Below are 15,952 nucleotides of genomic sequence, written 5' to 3' on the forward strand. Positions count from 1 at the left end.
TCCAGCAAGATTGCCGTAAGAGTGTTCCCCCCCTTAGGGAAGAGGGGACACGTCTGTCCTCAAGGTCTAGGAGATCTGCAGGACGCTGCGAAGGGCTCGACGGGCGCTGGCACCAGGGAGAGGCCTATCTTCCAAATAACCACTAGAGGGAACAGACGAAGCGTCCAGCTTCAGCCACCCCAACTCGCCGCCTCCCCAGGTACGGCACATTCAGCCACCCCAACTCGCCGCCGCCCCAGGTACGGCACATTCAGCCACCCCAACTCGCCGCCTCCCCAGGTACGGCACATTCAGCCACCCCAACTCGCCGCCTCCCCAGGTACGGCACATTCAGCCACCGCAGGGGCACCGCCTTCCCCACTCCTCAGGGTAACTCCCGCGCGAGGGTGAGGAAAGGCCCACGCTCCCCGAAACACGGCAATCGGGACCCAAAGGCCTGGGCACCGGCCTCGGGGGGGATGGAAGAGTTTGCTCGTACCAGCAGAAACACGTCCACATCCATCCGGCTCGGGCAGAGCGTGGCCTGATGGTGCAGCGAGGAGCTGGGTCACCCCCGCGGCGTCGCCCGTTGATCTTCGTGGCTCAGCTGCAGCTCAGAGCCCGGGGCGAGTCCTCGCCGCGCTGTGCGGCCACCTGCAAGTCGGAGAGGGTGGTCAGTGGGCGGCGGGAGGGACGGCAGACTCCCCGATCAAGCCCGTAAACGTGGCCGCGAGGGAAGGGAGCTCTTCCCTGCCTTCACGTGGACGGTGCCCGGCCCCGTCACAAGGAGGGGCTTCCAGGGTGGACTCAGCTCAGCTGCCTCCAGCACCGGGACCTCCCGCTGGCCTGGGCACGGCTGCCGGCCAGACCCGCGCCCCAGCCAGCGGAGAGCAGGAGGCAGCGCTAGGGAGAGCCGTGCTTCGCAGGGTCTGAAGGCGGGTGAGAGACGGCTCCTTCCACGCCCCCGCCACAGCAGGGCCGTCCCCTGAGAAGGCCCTCAAAGGCGGCAGCTCTGGAGGATCAGAGCGGGGCGCCACGCTCGAGCGATCGCGATGCTGAACAGCAGCAGCCCAGGGTGCACAAGAGGGCTGTAGCAGTATGTCTGCCCATGAGAAGTGCGAAGGAAGTAAATGAAGTTGGGCTCTTCCAAGGTAAATACATAAAAGGCTGAAACTTAGAAGGATCCTCCTTATACCCTAATTTTTGCAACCTCCACACTAATTATGGTTTTGGCTGCAAATTGCGCCCTTGTGGAGGTGCTCGAGGCAAACGGGACCGATGGGAAGAGGTGTGGGTGTGCAGCCGCGTTTCGGAGGCCAGCGGTTGCTGTCCTGCGTAGCAAACAGGCTCACATCGTGCGAGCGGGATCTGACGTCCTACACAGCAGAGGATAAACAGGAGAACGATCTACAACTCCAGTGGCTACATCTTCTGAGAGAGGGCACCCTATGGAGAATTTTTACGGGACTAAGGTCATTTTGCCAACATCATATTAACTCTGTGCAGAGTACTCTGGGTGAAAACCCTAACTACTCTGCCTCAACGGTGTTAAGACTACGCTGTCCGTGTGAACTGCTCAAGCTGAAACCAATATTCTCACCAGCAACCAGCCAGCCACGTAACAAACACAAGGGATTGCACTGGAGCGCCTACCAAATGTGTTCTTTCACTCCTTCACGTACCTTAACGCAAGCCCTACTAAAACCAAAGGGTTGGTTTGGGTGATGACACCACCACGTCGCTTTGACAAGGTACGTTTGGCTGGGGCAGAGAAAGAACAAATGCTTGCCAAGCTTCCCTATAAAACGTGTGCCTGCAAGAATGCACAAAAGAAAAAGAACAAGCAAGGACAATTTCTACCAGAAACTTCCAGGAAGACCAAGAGGCACTCTTGCACAATCAGTGTCCTGCCTTCGGGATTTTCAAAACCCTGGTCTTATCATTAACCACTGCTGGCATTTGATTTCCCCTGAAATAAGTTTGAAAGGCTTCAATGAAATAAGGCACGTGAAGATCTAGCTGATGCGAGAAACAATTTTATTCGTGTTTAAAGCAGAACAGAAGAGCAAACCAGTGTCAGGAGACAGGCACCTCTTTTCACAGTAACGCACTTCGCACCCCTTCAGCTGTGGCGCGCAGCGGCCCCAGGACGCGACAAGCGAGCCGAGGGGCTCTCGTGCCCGGGGAAGGCTATCCAGCAACGGCCTGGCTGAAGAACAGCAGCTCAGACGAACCGGGCGCTTCGCTTTCTCTTGCCTTCGTTTTCAAGGCTGAACAAGCTCCGAATCGTAACCGAGAGTTCGACGCCCTGCTAGCGGCCCCGGTACGAGACCGTGATGGCGCAGAGGCTGGGGACGTCAAGGCAGCGCCCGACGGGCCTGTGGCGACGAGGCGAGGCACGGCGGGCGTGCAGATCTCTGCCGAAAGGCGCTGTGCGTACCGCACAGCTCTGCGTAGCGGCGACTGCCCGGGGCTCTGCTGGGTGAGCCCTGCCCAGGGCTCGCTTTGCACTGGAAACAAAGGGTGCCTGGGCCGACGGCTCAGACACGCGGCTGGCAAGGTGAATCCCAGGCCGCGTGCCTTTGCTCACTGGTCTGCCTGAACCAAACCCTCGCGCAAAGGCAGAGCTTCCGTAGCTCAGCTTAGCAAAAACCTAGACTCCAGCAATGAACGGGGACCCCAAGCCCAGCACCCGACGCTCTTTCTGAACGGCTGCACTACAGGAGAGAGAGAAGAAGGGAGTCTTTCGCAGGGCGCCTAGGCCAGGATATCGGAGGTGGAATCCCCGCAAGGGAAGTGGATGTCGTGGGCCAGGCAAGGCCCGTTGGGCTCCTTTCCAAAATCCACCAGGAAGTTCTTGTTCACGGTCAGGCCTCCCTTCTCCGTGTCCACATCAATCTGCAGCATGACAGAGCCTTCCCTGCCAGGGGACGAGAGCGCAGCTATTACAGACAAGCAAACCGTGCTCCCGCTCGAGAGATCCTGCCCTTCGCCCTCCCGTCCCGCGTCGAGGAAGAGGCTTTCTCCTAAACATCTTGCCTTCTACGGGGCAAAGGCGGCAGCGGCCCGGTTTCGTGAGGGCATCACCAGCGCCCACGTTGTCCTCCTGAATCCTCAACGGACGTGAGCAAACCGCTAGGCACGGTGTGACAGGCGGCCTGGAGCTGGCCTTTGTCCTGCCGATCACCGTCTGCGCTGCTAAATCAAAACACCTCTGGGGGATACACCGCGAGGTGCTGTAGCAGAGACCTGGCCTGCCTCTCAGAGCTCCACACGTGGCTCCACTCCACCTTTCAGGCCTAAACACTTATGCTCTCCCAAGAAAACCCTGGCACCGCAGCTCCGCACAGGCAGCGGCTGCACCCTGCCCAGCCAGAGACGTCTGCGAGTCAACTGCACGGGAGATTCAAGGCGAGGAAGCTGCGGGGACGACGTTAGGAGGACCCGTCCCGCTGCAAGCACAAACGCATCCCTGCAGCCCCCCGGCTGAGGCGCCCTTCCCCTCTCTAGCAGAGAGGCCGTGCAAAAGAGGCCCCTTTCCCCCCGAGTTTTCTTACTTGACCATGTTCGGGTAGAACTGCTTGTCCCATGTGCTGTAGAAGGAGTTGGTGACGTACAGCCTCTTGCCATCCAAGCTGAGCTGCATTTTGCTAGGGCCGCCGTACACTCTCTTGCACTAAGGCGCAACAGACAGCAGCGATGTTACCGGCTTCGTTCTCGCAGCAGCCGAGCGCAAGCGCAAGCAGGGGCGGGGGAGCAGAGCAGAGCAGAGCAGAGCAGAGCGGCCGCCTCCCCTCCTCGCACGGGCAAGCTGCCCGAGCTGCAGACACACGGGCCGCCGCAATGGAGACCCGCCCCAGAAAGCCTGGGCAGGGAATTAGCAGAGCCGAGCCCAAGTCCAAAGGACGCCAGGGGGCAAAGCGGACGCAGAACTCACCTTGATCACCAAGGGCTCCGGCTGGCACTTCAGCTCTTCGTCTCTACACACGGTCACGGGTCCGCCTCTGAGGATGCTGCCTCCCACAAACACCTGTGAGCGAGGCAGGGGCAGACACGTTGCCTTCTCATCCAACCACCACCGCGTCCGGCGAAGGAACCCGCCAGCGCGAGCCCGTCTGCTCCTGCCTTACCTGTCCCACCAGCCTGGGCTTGCAGGTTTTGGAGAGCTCGTACTGGCGGATGTCGCCGTGCAGCCAGTTGCTGAGATACAGGTACTTGTCATCCATTGAGATGACGAGGTCAACTGTGAAGGCTAGGGCACAGAAACCAAGAGCTCCAGAGAAGGCAGCACCAACAGAAAACGCGCCTCGCATCGAGCCCCGGCGCGCGTCTCTCCCCGCCCGGCCCAAGCGCACAGGCTCCCGCTGGGGCAGCGGCGTCTCCCTGGGGGTGCGCCCAGCCCCTCAGCCCCCCGACAAGCCTTCCGTCCTGTTCACGCAGCGAGGCTCTGAGGGGCAGCAGCGGCCTTTGCCAAGCTGCGCAGCACAACGCTCGGGGAGGAAAAGGGAACGCCGCCTCGGGGCACGCGAACCTGGCATCTTGGGCATAATCCATCCCGTCACGTCCTTGGCCGGTATCCGAATCACCTCTTCTACTGCCCAGTTGTCTCTCTGCACAAGAAACGCAGGCACCGCGCCGTGAGCCTTCCTGGCTGCTCAGGCAAGAGCGCTGCCCTGCACGCACACGCCTGCACAGCCGGGCAAAGCTGCCCGAGGAAGGCTACCACCGCCCCCGGCCACCACGAGCACACCGTGAGGGACGGCACCGGCTGACACCAACAGCGAGGCTGGGCTTCATCCCTCAAATTAAGCCCCCAGACGTTGGTCCCAGCTGGTCGCCATGGGCTCCCGTGACGCTCAGCGGAGGAACAGGCTCCTCGCATTCTAGCTAGCCAAAGCAGGCGCTGGATACCGCCCTCTCCACACGCCTCCTCCTTTCTCGCCGCCGCCCCAAACTTCTTCTGCACGTTTCTCCATCACCCTGTAGCTCACCGCGGCCCCGTCCCCCCCGGCCGCTGCCACAACACTTGCCTCGCACTTGTAGAAGCGGTAGACGATGCCGCTCAGGGCGCAGCTGACGTATCCCTCGGCAGCATCGGGGTTGTGGAGGAATTTAACGCTCAGGGGCAGAGAGTCCTCCCCCAGGTCGAAGCACTGGGTGAGGCTGCGGCAGGACAAGTTCCACACGTTCAGGTGGCGCCCAAAGACCCCTGAGGACAAGGAAAACCAAGTCAGAAGAGGGGGGGCTACCCATGCAGGCTCATCCCCCCCAAGACGCTCACAGACAGGGGCAGCCATGGCAGCGACGAGCCGGAATAGCAGAGGAACTGCAGAGATTTAGGGAAGAGCGGGAAAAGACAGGGACCAGCCTGACTTAGCAGTAGCAGTGCCTGGAAAATGGGCCGTTCGGGGACGACTCTGCCTGTCCCCTCCCTCCGACCCCATCCACGCCCTCCCACCACCCCGGTAAGTGCCGCCTCAGCACCTGCATCCGTATTCCCTCACCTTTCTTCAGGTCGTCAGGATTAAATCCGTACCCCGCACGTTTTAGGACCGGTCCGGCAGAGCTGATCAGCACATTGTGGCGTGGCTGGAACCAGAAGTCGTATCCACTCTGGGGGGTCTCACACTCGTTTTCCCAGTTCCCCTTCAGCTCATAGGTCTTCCCATCCAGCACAATAAATCCACCTGTCATGCAAAGGGGATGCGTGACAAACCACACGCTCCGCTTCCAAACCAGTCGGTTCGTTCACGGAGTTGTTTCAGGGCAAAGTACCTTTCGCATTGCCAGCCGGGTCCCCGATGTTGGCAATCAGAATATCGCCATTAGGCAGGCTGCGAGGTACGTTGAGGTATCCCTTGTTGCACTTCCAGAAGACATCCACTGGCTCGATCATCTGAAAAAAGCGGGGGGACACACTTCAGCCTCCGACTGCGCAGCTCACTTCACGCTCCCTGGCAGGGCCCTTGGCCATCGGAGGCTTCTGAAAATCTCTGGCGCTTGCAGGAGCTTTCTCCCCAAGAACTCACACTCGCTAGGCCCCGCTCCTCCTTGGAGAGGAGCACAAACCGCTGAGCTCCCCTCTACGCACACAAGACTGCAGCAACGCCTAACTCCGAGCAGCTTCCCTGTTTGGGGGGGGCAGGCATGGGGTGTTGCACGGCCTCCAGTTCCTAGGCACCCTCTGAACGCAACGTGTACAGGGAAAGGACCGCGATGATGATGGGAGCCTGCCTCGGTCTGAAAAGCAGAGAGCCGAGAGGGAAACGTCACCCAGCTCTCTAACACCAGGGCGCAAGAGAAGATGAAGAGAGAGCCCTTCTTCCCCGGGTATTATTCCAGAAGCACCAGTTCCCAACTCCTTCCCAGAAACTTGTCTTTGAACCGCCTCAGGCATACCTTACACAGCTTGGGAGCCCGGCACTGTGAACCCACATCCACCACGTAAATGCGGGAAGAAATCAAACAGGGCAGAATCAGCTTGGTCCTTTTCGTTGTGATATTGTCAAAGCAGGTGCAGCCCGTGCTCCACCCCGAGGAATGCAGCTCGTCTTTGAGGTTGGGCATGGGCAGGCGGTGGATCACCTAGGCAGTCAAGGCAGAGTTAGGGGTCACTCAGGGAGGCCCGGAGAAATGGGGACCCTAACGCTGGCAGATACTTCTGTCTTGGTAGCCTCCACTTGACTGTAGCTGGGACTGCCTGCAGAGACTCAGGGAGGAGCACGCTGCCCCTTGCGCTGGCCGCTGCTCTTTGTCAGGGTACTGCGTGCAGCTGAGAAATGTGGAGATTCTTTCAAGAATTCCTCACCCCATGCCAGGAAAATTCAGAAAATCACCTCTAGGAAGAAATGATGAGTATCAACTTGACCAAACTGGTGCATGGCTCTGCAAACTCCTCCTAAGAATGGCGTTCAAGATGTGTTAAAGACTTGCAGAAGCCTATATTGGCTTTTAAGTGCATTTTTTTCTAAGCTCTTGCGGTAATGGACTAACCGGGTCATATGTACACCCTTGATGTAGATAACCTGCCTTTGCAGCCTTCAGAGAGAGGGAAATGCCGATTTCCCGTGGAGGAAGGCAGCAGGCAGGTTGGCACAGTGCACAACAGGACATCTCCGACGTTGCAGCGCAACAGAAACGTGCCTAACTCTGCAAAAGTGCTGCACACCCTAAACCACCTGGGTCACCAGAGACCATTTTCCATGCTGAGCAGCCACTGGCAGGGTGATGCCGAGCACGCGCTCAAAAGCTCACTAGCAGCACCGAGATGCTCTGGAAGTGAGTTGGGAAGTGAGTCAGAGCCGACTTGTCCCCAGGACACAGAGACGGAGATGGCTGAACTAGAGCCAGGCCTACAGAGGACCGTGGAAAGAGAGCAGGAAGGTGAGATTCCTAGCAGACAACGTCCCTGTCTCACGCATAACACCGGGGAGAAGCAAGAAGTAGACCTGCCATGACAAAACTCACATGGAGTTTCCCAGGCAGGTCCTGGCAGGGGGCAAGAGTCAAGGGTGGATGAGAGAGAAAGACGCAGGAAGGCAAGAAGGTGCACGGCATAAGCAGACAGCCTGCATGAGAGAGTGGCGATCAAGCAATCTGATGTTCCCCAGCAAAAACGAGTCAATGTCTTGAACCTGGGGACACTGTGAAGCACAGAGCCAGCAGCAAGTCCCCAGCCCAATGAAAGCACAGTCGAGACACAGGTACCTGGCCATAACATGGAGATCGGGGGTCAAGATCGATGGTGGCCAGGAAGTCGGGTTGGTCGATGCATGTTTCCCTGTAGGTACAGGTCACGTAGGCAACCTCCTCCCTAGGAGCTGGGGATACAGAAAGCTTGCGTTAAAACGTGCCATGAACCGGCCAGGAAGGAGAAGGAAGGCTTCAACAGCCTCGCAGATAGGACTGAGCTTATTTTTCTGGACGTCGCGACCTTCCTACAGGCAGTTGAACTGGATGGTCGTTGTAGGTCCCTTCCAGCTGCAACTATGCTACGCTACGCTATGCTGTTCCGTTCCATTCCATTCCATTCCATTCCATTCCATTCCATTCCATTCCATTTCTATTCTATTTCTATTCCATTCCATTCCATTCCATTCCATTTCTATTCTATTTCTATTCCATTCCATGCTGCTTGCTCCCTGAACCCTGGTTCCATTACTGACCCAGGGGTAAGAGAACAACTAAAGCCCATCTCGGTATCGTTACAGTTTTCTCCCTTTGGGGAAGGCACTCGGCACACGCAGTTACTAACGGTGGTCTCCAGTGACACGGAGCTCTTTCCCACACGCCGCCCGTTCCCAAAGACGCCCAAGAGGACTTGCCTTTCACAACGTCCGGGCAGCTGGGGTACTCGTAGCACTGAACTCTGCATCTGTCTGATCGGAGAAGAAGAGAAGAATAAAATGAGAAACGTCCACGTCCTTAAAAGGTGCCTGTGCAGAAGACTCTGTCCCACCCGACGGACCTGCTCCCACCCCAGCTGCCTGCCAGCTGCCAGCTGGGCTCGGTTTCAAGGTGGGACGTCTGCAGCCTCCAGGCAGCGGCTGGGGCCAGCTCCAGGATGGAGCTACCAGCCCTGGAGCTGCCGTGGGCTGCGGGGAGGCTGCAGAGTCTCTCTTACCCATGCTGAAGGCCGCCTGGCTCACTCTCCTCAAGAGCAGAGGTGCTGGAACTGGAGGTGCAGCTTGCCGTCTGCCTCGCCGGAGTGGGTTGGGTTGTGCCACGGCTGCTCCGAGGGCGCCTTATATGCAAGGCAAAGGGGTGGGGGGAGAAAGCAAGCTGCCAAGGGAGGAGCCATCGCTCCCCGGCGTTTGGGAGGTGCCAGACCAGCGCTGCGGCTTGTTTCCGCCTTGCTAAGCACCAATCTAGAGGAAAAATCTGCTGCTCCATGCAGGTCTTTTCCTTCAACACAACCGCCCGTATCTGATCCTGGGGCTCTGCTCATTTCCAATGGGACTTCTTTGGTTCCGGAGGCCTCCGTGTCCCAGCCGAGGCACGAGCTAATTAGCGCCGTCCCCCGTCCCCAGGCTGCTGCCATACAAATGTGCAGCGGCTGCACATTCCACGGGAGGGATGAGGAGTCCAGCTAGATAACCGGCCCCACCAGCAGCCTCCTGGAGATTGCAAGGTTTGAACATACGGAGGCCACCAAAGGCACCGCTGAAATCTGGACCCTGACAGAAGGCACGTCTCTGTCGGAGGGCCGAGCTGAAGACACGGCGGCAGCTCAGCAAGCCAGGCCCAGAGGCGCCTCTACCAGAAAGAAGACTTTCTGAGCCCCAAGGACTGCCGACCGGGCTACAGGGCTCAGGGGATGGAGGGGGCTCCACCAGCACCGAAATCAGAAGAGACTCGAGTAGCGTCGCCATCTCCCACGCAGCTAGAGAGGCACCAGGCTAGACATGGGTGCCTAGGGAAAGACGATCTGTGCCCTCCTTGAGGCAGCACTTGCAAGGCCTAGACGTGCCTGCTGCCTCTCAGCTCTGTATCTCCATGTGGGAAAGCCAGCCCACCGCTGGAAAAGAGGAACCTTTAGGATTCAGGGCGATTCAGCAGAGGGAAACAGCGCCTGAGCAGTAGCCGCTTCCTCTGCCCACCGCTGCGGTCAATGAGCACCCACGGCTCCATGGCAGGCACCAACACTGAAAGCGCCTGGCACCCGCGTGGCTGAATTACAGGCCAGCTGGACTAAAGTGCCGCAGAACTCCCACGGGAACAGCAGAGACCTCCGATAAAGGGACTGAGGTGCCGGAGAGGAGAACTTTGGAAGAAGGGGCCCCTCCTGAGATCACCGTCAGCCTGGCTGCCACCAGCTGCCCAGCTAAAGCAGGAAGAAAACACCAAGCGCTGTGGAACGTGAGCGAGCATCCTATCTTGTGGAAGACCTCCCTCAATCCGTGGGCAAATTGCAAAGGATAAGTAATTGCTGCACGTAGGAATGCAGAAACATCTGACAGCGCCATTAAAGAGCCCTCAGGAGATCTCTATCAGAAGAGAGGACAGCTTAGCCCATCTCATTAGGGCTGTAATTAAATGGCTTCCCAACAGCACTTTAGACATGCGGCAGGCGGACACGGCAGCAGCCAAACACTTGGTCTTTTCTGTAAGCAAGGAGCATCAAAGTGCTGCCATGGGAAGAACTCGTGATTTGTTCAGCAGAAATCCATCTCGGCACTTTCAGTGCTAGCGGCAAAGGCAGCCGGGAGAGGGATCGTTACCTGCTACAGCCAGACGCTTCCATGGCCCAGCCGACGTACGATGTGCTGACAAGCTGCGTCCCAGGTACGTCAAGGTTCACTACAAGGCAACGAGGAGGTGTTAAAATAATATCACGGACGAAAGGAGAAAGCATGCAAAGTAATGGCTCAAAGCCTTATGTTATTGACTATGAAAGAAGTTGAGATCCTGGGCAAGAGTAGCGACACAGGAAGAAATTGTATCCTCATATCAAGTCAGACATGTGATGGAGACACTGCTGGATGGCTTTTCCACAGCATTAGGGCAGCCCATTTACCTGAGCACGGTACCCACCGAGGACCCCAGCAGAGGAACTTTTCCTGGGCGTCAGGAAAACTAGCAAACCTAAGGAGGGACTGCCAAGGATGCCAGAAGAAAGAGGCATCAACGAGCTACGCTGCCCATGGGGTAGTTCAGCTGCATCAGGCCAAACTGGGTTAAGGGACTGGGCTCCACACTGGGCTTCAGGGGGTAGGTGTAGTACCGGGTTTAATGTGTACAGGGTGTCACCATCTCCAAATGGTAGGGAGACCCAACGAAAGACCGCTGTACGTCCACACTGGACAAAACGAAGACCGACAGGCCAATGCCAGAAGACCCAGAGTGCTGCACGCTGCCTGTCCTTCCCTCCCGTGGCTACACGAATGCTAAACACTTCTGTTTTCGCTGTGTGAAGCCAGCAGCACTCTGAAGGCACAGTGATGCCTCCTGGGGCTGTGCAGCGCATTCTAAGCCCAGCAGGATATCCCCAGATTTCTCCTTCTGGGTTAAGAACAGTCACAGCCCTTTTACACTAATTCTCCAAGGAGTTTAGTTTCTAGGCATCTGCTTCCAAACAGGACTTGCAGCACTGCTTTTGCAGGAGCTCGCACATCCCAGCCTTCAACAGCAAACTCCGACGGCAGAGAGATGTGGAAGTAGCTGGTACAACCTTTTCTGTAATACGCAGCACAGAGACTTTCGGTGTTGCTTGCCTGGGACAGCTTTCAGCCTGGGTCTGCCTGTTGCAGCGCCTGTAGCCTGCCAACGCTCTGGTTCGTCACCCTGCAGCCCACACACGTTCACAACATGCCATGAGTTTGGGGCCACACTTGCGCAAGCGGAAGCAAAGAATCTGTCTCCATCTCCAGTTCTCGGAGGCAAACTCTTCCTTACCTCCGAAGGGCAGCGAGCTTGTCTTGGGCTCACAGAGAGGTGCCAGAGTTGGGCACCAGCCTGGCGTCTGATCATCGCTGGGCAGGTTTCAAGGGCTCACACCTCAAGAATCAGAAGGAAGCCCTCAGTCCAGGAGCAGCTCCATAGCCGGAGCTGTGCTCCTCAGAGCAACTCCAGACGGCCTTTCCCCCTCCTCTCCTTGCCTGCGCAGAGCTCACCATTGCTCTCCCACGCTGCTCTGAGCTGGCCACGACTGCCCATCCCTCTCCAGTCAAAACCGAAAGGGAGCTTCAAGGCCTTGGACCCGACTCGCTGCCGTCCTCGTTTGCCGGGCTGGCAGGAGGCACAACCAGGCCCAAGGACGCACGAGACGCTCCTGCTCCATCAGAGGCAATGTCAGGTGCTCGGCTGATGCCTCCTTGCATGCTTCTGCTGCCACAATGTGCATGTCTCGCTGCACCTTCTTCCTGCACCTGCACACCTGCTAATTAAACAGTTCATTAGTCTTCTTCCACTCATTAGCAAAGTTTGCTGGCCATCCTCTTTGGCTTTCCTCGGTGACGTCTTTGGCATCCCTCACCAAACCAAGCTGTGGGGCGTAGAGTTTCCTAATTAAAACTGATAGGAGGAAGGATAAGAGCAGGCTCAGCAACACCAGCCAGCGAGCAGGCGATGGTTAGCGGAGAACACGATCGGCGTGGTCTGCTCTCGGCCCAAGAGGAGCTCCCCGTGGCAGGCGGAGATGGGAAGCCATGGCACGGCAGAGCAACCAGGGGCTTCGCTGGAGAGCCCACACTGAGGCGGCAGCCGCTCCCCTCCTCCCGGCCATCTCTTCCAACCCTGATAGGGAAGAGCACGCTGTAATTTTGATCACGGCCAAGACCAGGTGATGCAATCTGATGCAGGCTGGCACAGCACATTAAACGCGTCGGGAGAAGACCTTGCTTCGCCACGGGCGCCAGGGCTGCTCTGAGCACCCAAGCAAGAACTCCCCCGGCTACGGGAGCAGTCTCCAACCTTCCCCTCTTCTCCAGGGACGACGTTCCCTCGCTTCCCACCTCACCCTGCCGAAGTGTTGCTCATCCTCTTGCATTCTGAAATCCCCCTCTCCTACACTTCTGGCCTGGCCTCCATGCTCTCTTCACAGCCCCCTGCCACATTCAAACAGGTCAGCGAGGCACTAAGCGCCATGAGAGCAGCAGAGTTTGCAAAGACTTTAGCCAGTGCCAGTGTCCCAGCAAAAAATGCCAGCAGAGGTACGCTGTCTCAGCCCTTCCCAGGCTCCATGTCTCTCAAGGGTTTCACTGTGTTCCAGGCCATTCCCCTCTTTGGGAGCAGAAGGAAAACCACACCATCAAGCCCTCGAAGACGTTGTGAAACAGAGCTTTGCTGGCAAACTGTAAATTCATGGCGCAGGGGAACACAGAGCAAAGGCAGCTGAGCTCACCTCCTGCCAGGGCAGAGGGGAGAGGCAGAAGGGGAGCAGGAAGGGGAGACTCCGGGCAGACAACGTCCCTGCTGACTGCGGATCCCCAGCGGAGCAGCAAGAAGCCGATGGCCGGCGGCACAGCTCACCGCACGCAGGCAGCGGCAAGACACAAAGAGCTCCTGGGGCAGCACGGAAGAGCCGTCGACCAGAGGCTGGTGAGACAGAAAGACCCAGTGCCCAAAACTTTGGTGCAGCGGTTAATGCCAACAGCCACAGGGGCAGAGGCACGCTTAAGACAAAAGGCAAATGTCGTTAAAAGCGGGCAGACTATGCAAAGCTAAGCTCCACCGCCCTGGATCCCGATCACCTCACGGAGCAGCGACAAACCAAACGTCCCAGGGCCACCGCGCTCGCGCCCGGTGCACGCGGTGCCCTGCGGCACATCGCTTCAAGATCGCTGCCGGGCACGGGCTGCAGGGTTTGCTGCAGGGAGCATCAGCGTAGCACAGCTCAAGGCACCTCTCTGCCTTTTTCCCACCACGATTGCGGCCGCCCCTTCCCCTCCCGACGAGTGGTTTGCTGCTGGAGCAGGAGTCACGGGGAGGGGGCGGAAAGGGCTGGCCAGCAGCAGGGCGGCAGCGGCATCACCCTTCCCCACTACAGCCCGCAGCTACGGCCAAACCCATCCGAAACCCACACCTTGGGCTGTGATTTCAGCCCCCGTGCAATGAGAAGTGACGCCAGGCTGGCGCTGAAGGGCCCTGCCGTGTGCCGCCGAGGGAGCCGGGCGGCCAGTCGCTTTTTTGGCAGCGCAGTTTTCTGCCGGATCAGCTCCTCCGGCCGACTCCTCCCACAACCGCACAATCGCTCCATCTGACACAAGAGGAGTGGCAGCACCGCGCAGCTGGGGAGGACGGACGAGCAGGACCTGCTTTTCCCCCTCTTCCGTGCCTCTGCCTAAAGACAGGCATTACAACCTTCCTTAGAAGTCCCTGCGAGCACTGCAAATCAGACTCCGAGCTTGCAACCAATGGAAGCAAGAAGGGTTGTCTTTCCTCCGCTGATGGAGATGCAAATGCAAACCAGGAATGCACGTGCTGAGCAGTTTACCCAAACATTTCAGGTTCCACTCCAAGGACTCATTTACACTTCTCTGCAGGAGTCTCTGGTCAGTCTCTACTCATCCTACTATGAACGTGAAGGCAGAATATGTATCAGTGGTTTGTCCACCTATTACAGAAGAGAATATCTTTATCTATGGTAAAACAACCTAACTGACCCTTTTCCACTCTCTGCAATATCTGTGATCCCTCTGCAAAATACTTTAAGAAACAGCCAGAAAGTTCCAGTTGCATCCTCATCCCCCCGGTAACGTCCCTTACACAAAAGAAAGGTCACATTCGCACTCGCTGCTGTTTCCACATATTCTGCCCAGCTTCTAAACACTGAAAGGAGCAAACGCTACAAAAGCAGCAAAAACATTCGGGAGGGTCAGGAGATCTCAATATTCATCTGCTGCAGTTTGCAGACTAGAGGGGAGGAGACCCAAGGTGTGGGTCTTCTGATGCTAAGAGCTGAACGTAGGCTGGGATTATTTCTTGCCCCTGCTGCTGTCTGGAAGGGGAGGTAAAATCGAAGGTTCCTCTGAAAAGAAGACCCAGGGCAGAATGGAGCACGCACAAGGGCGGCACTGTCAACATGGTTTCTCAGGACACTGGTTTCCAGTCCTGTAGCTACAAGCCTCATCTTAACTTGGTGGCGCGTTACCGAGTAGTGCAGTCTAAGGAGGCCCTCAGCTACTCACAAAACGCCATCCTCCCTCTGAGCTTGTGCCCCGGAACAAAGCACTTCTGGGGAGCTGCGGGACGCTGCGAAGGGCTCGACGGGCGCTGGCACCAGGGAGAAGCCTATCTTCCAAATAACCACTAGAGGGAACAGACGAAGCGTCCAGCTTCAGCCACCCCAACTCGCCGCCGCCCCAGGTACGGCACATTCAGCCACCCCAACTCGCCGCCTCCCCAGGTACGGCACATTCAGCCACCCCAACTCGCCGCCTCCCCAGGTACGGCACATTCACCCACCCCAACTCGCCGCCTCCCCAGGTACGGCACATTCAGCCACCCCAACTCGCCGCCTCCCCAGGTACGGCACATTCACCCACCCCAACTCGCCGCCTCCCCAGGTACGGCACATTCACCCACCCCAACTCGCCGCCGCCCCAGGTACGGCACATTCAGCCACCGCAGGGGCACCGCCTTCCCCACTCCTCAGGGTAACTCCCGCGCGAGGGTGAGGAAAGGCCCACGCTCCCCGAAACACGGCAATCGGGACCCAAAGGCCTGGGCACCGGCCTCGGAGGGGATGGAAGAGTTTGCTCGTACCAGCAGAAGCACGTCCACATCCATCCGGCTCGGGCAGAGCGTGGCCTGATGGTGCAGCGAGGAGCTGGGTCACCCCCGCGGCGTCGCCCGTTGATCTTCGTGGCTCAGCTGCAGCTCAGAGCCCGGGGCGAGTCCTCGCCGCGCTGTGCGGCCACCTGCAAGTCGGAGAGGGTGGTCAGTGGGCGGCGGGAGGGACGGCAGACTCCCCGATCAAGCCCGTAAACGTGGCCGCGAGGGAAGGGAGCTCTTCCCTGCCTTCACGTGGACGGTGCCCGGCCCCGTCACAAGGAGGGGCTTCCAGGGTGGACTCAGCTCAGCTGCCTCCAGCACCGGGACCTCCCGCTGGCCTGGGCACGGCTGCCGGCCAGACCCGCGCCCCAGCCAGCGGAGAGCAGGAGGCAGCGCTAGGGAGAGCCGTGCTTCGCAGGGTCTGAAGGCGGGTGAGAGACGGCTCCTTCCACGCCCCCGCCACAGCAGGGCCGTCCCCTGAGAAGGCCCTCAAAGGCGGCAGCTCTGGAGGATCAGAGCGGGGCGCCACGCTCGAGCGATCGCGATGCTGAACAGCAGCAGCCCAGGGTGCACAAGAGGGCTGTAGCAGTATGTCTGCCCATGAGAAGTGCGAAGGAAGTAAATGAAGTTGGGCTCTTCCAAGGTAAATACATAAAAGGCTGAAACTTAGAAGGATCCTCCTTATACCCTAATTTTTGCAACCTCCACACTAATTATGGTTTTGGCTGCAAATTGCGCCCTTGTGGAGGTGCTCGAGGCA

The 15,952-nt window shown here is 58.3% G+C and overlaps 1 protein-coding gene across 1 annotated transcript; it reads right to left on the reverse strand.

The window, feature by feature from the left end:
• Positions 1-2,736: 2,736 nt before the first annotated feature.
• Positions 2,737-12,782, reverse strand: LOC309600434 (methanethiol oxidase-like; the record flags this gene model as incomplete). The annotated part of the gene is given in 13 exon segments (XM_082332773.1): positions 2,737-2,899; positions 3,537-3,655; positions 3,917-4,009; positions 4,110-4,231; positions 4,511-4,589; positions 5,010-5,188; positions 5,484-5,666; positions 5,755-5,875; positions 6,379-6,564; positions 7,687-7,799; positions 8,304-8,403; positions 8,405-8,479; positions 12,726-12,782. Coding segments are annotated over 13 exon segments (1,590 nt in total).
• Between the last annotated feature and the right edge of the window lie 3,170 nt (positions 12,783-15,952).

This window comes from Platalea leucorodia, assembly GCF_965183815.1.
Source record: "Platalea leucorodia genome assembly, chromosome: 24".
NCBI classification, from domain to species: domain Eukaryota; kingdom Metazoa; phylum Chordata; class Aves; order Pelecaniformes; family Threskiornithidae; genus Platalea; species Platalea leucorodia.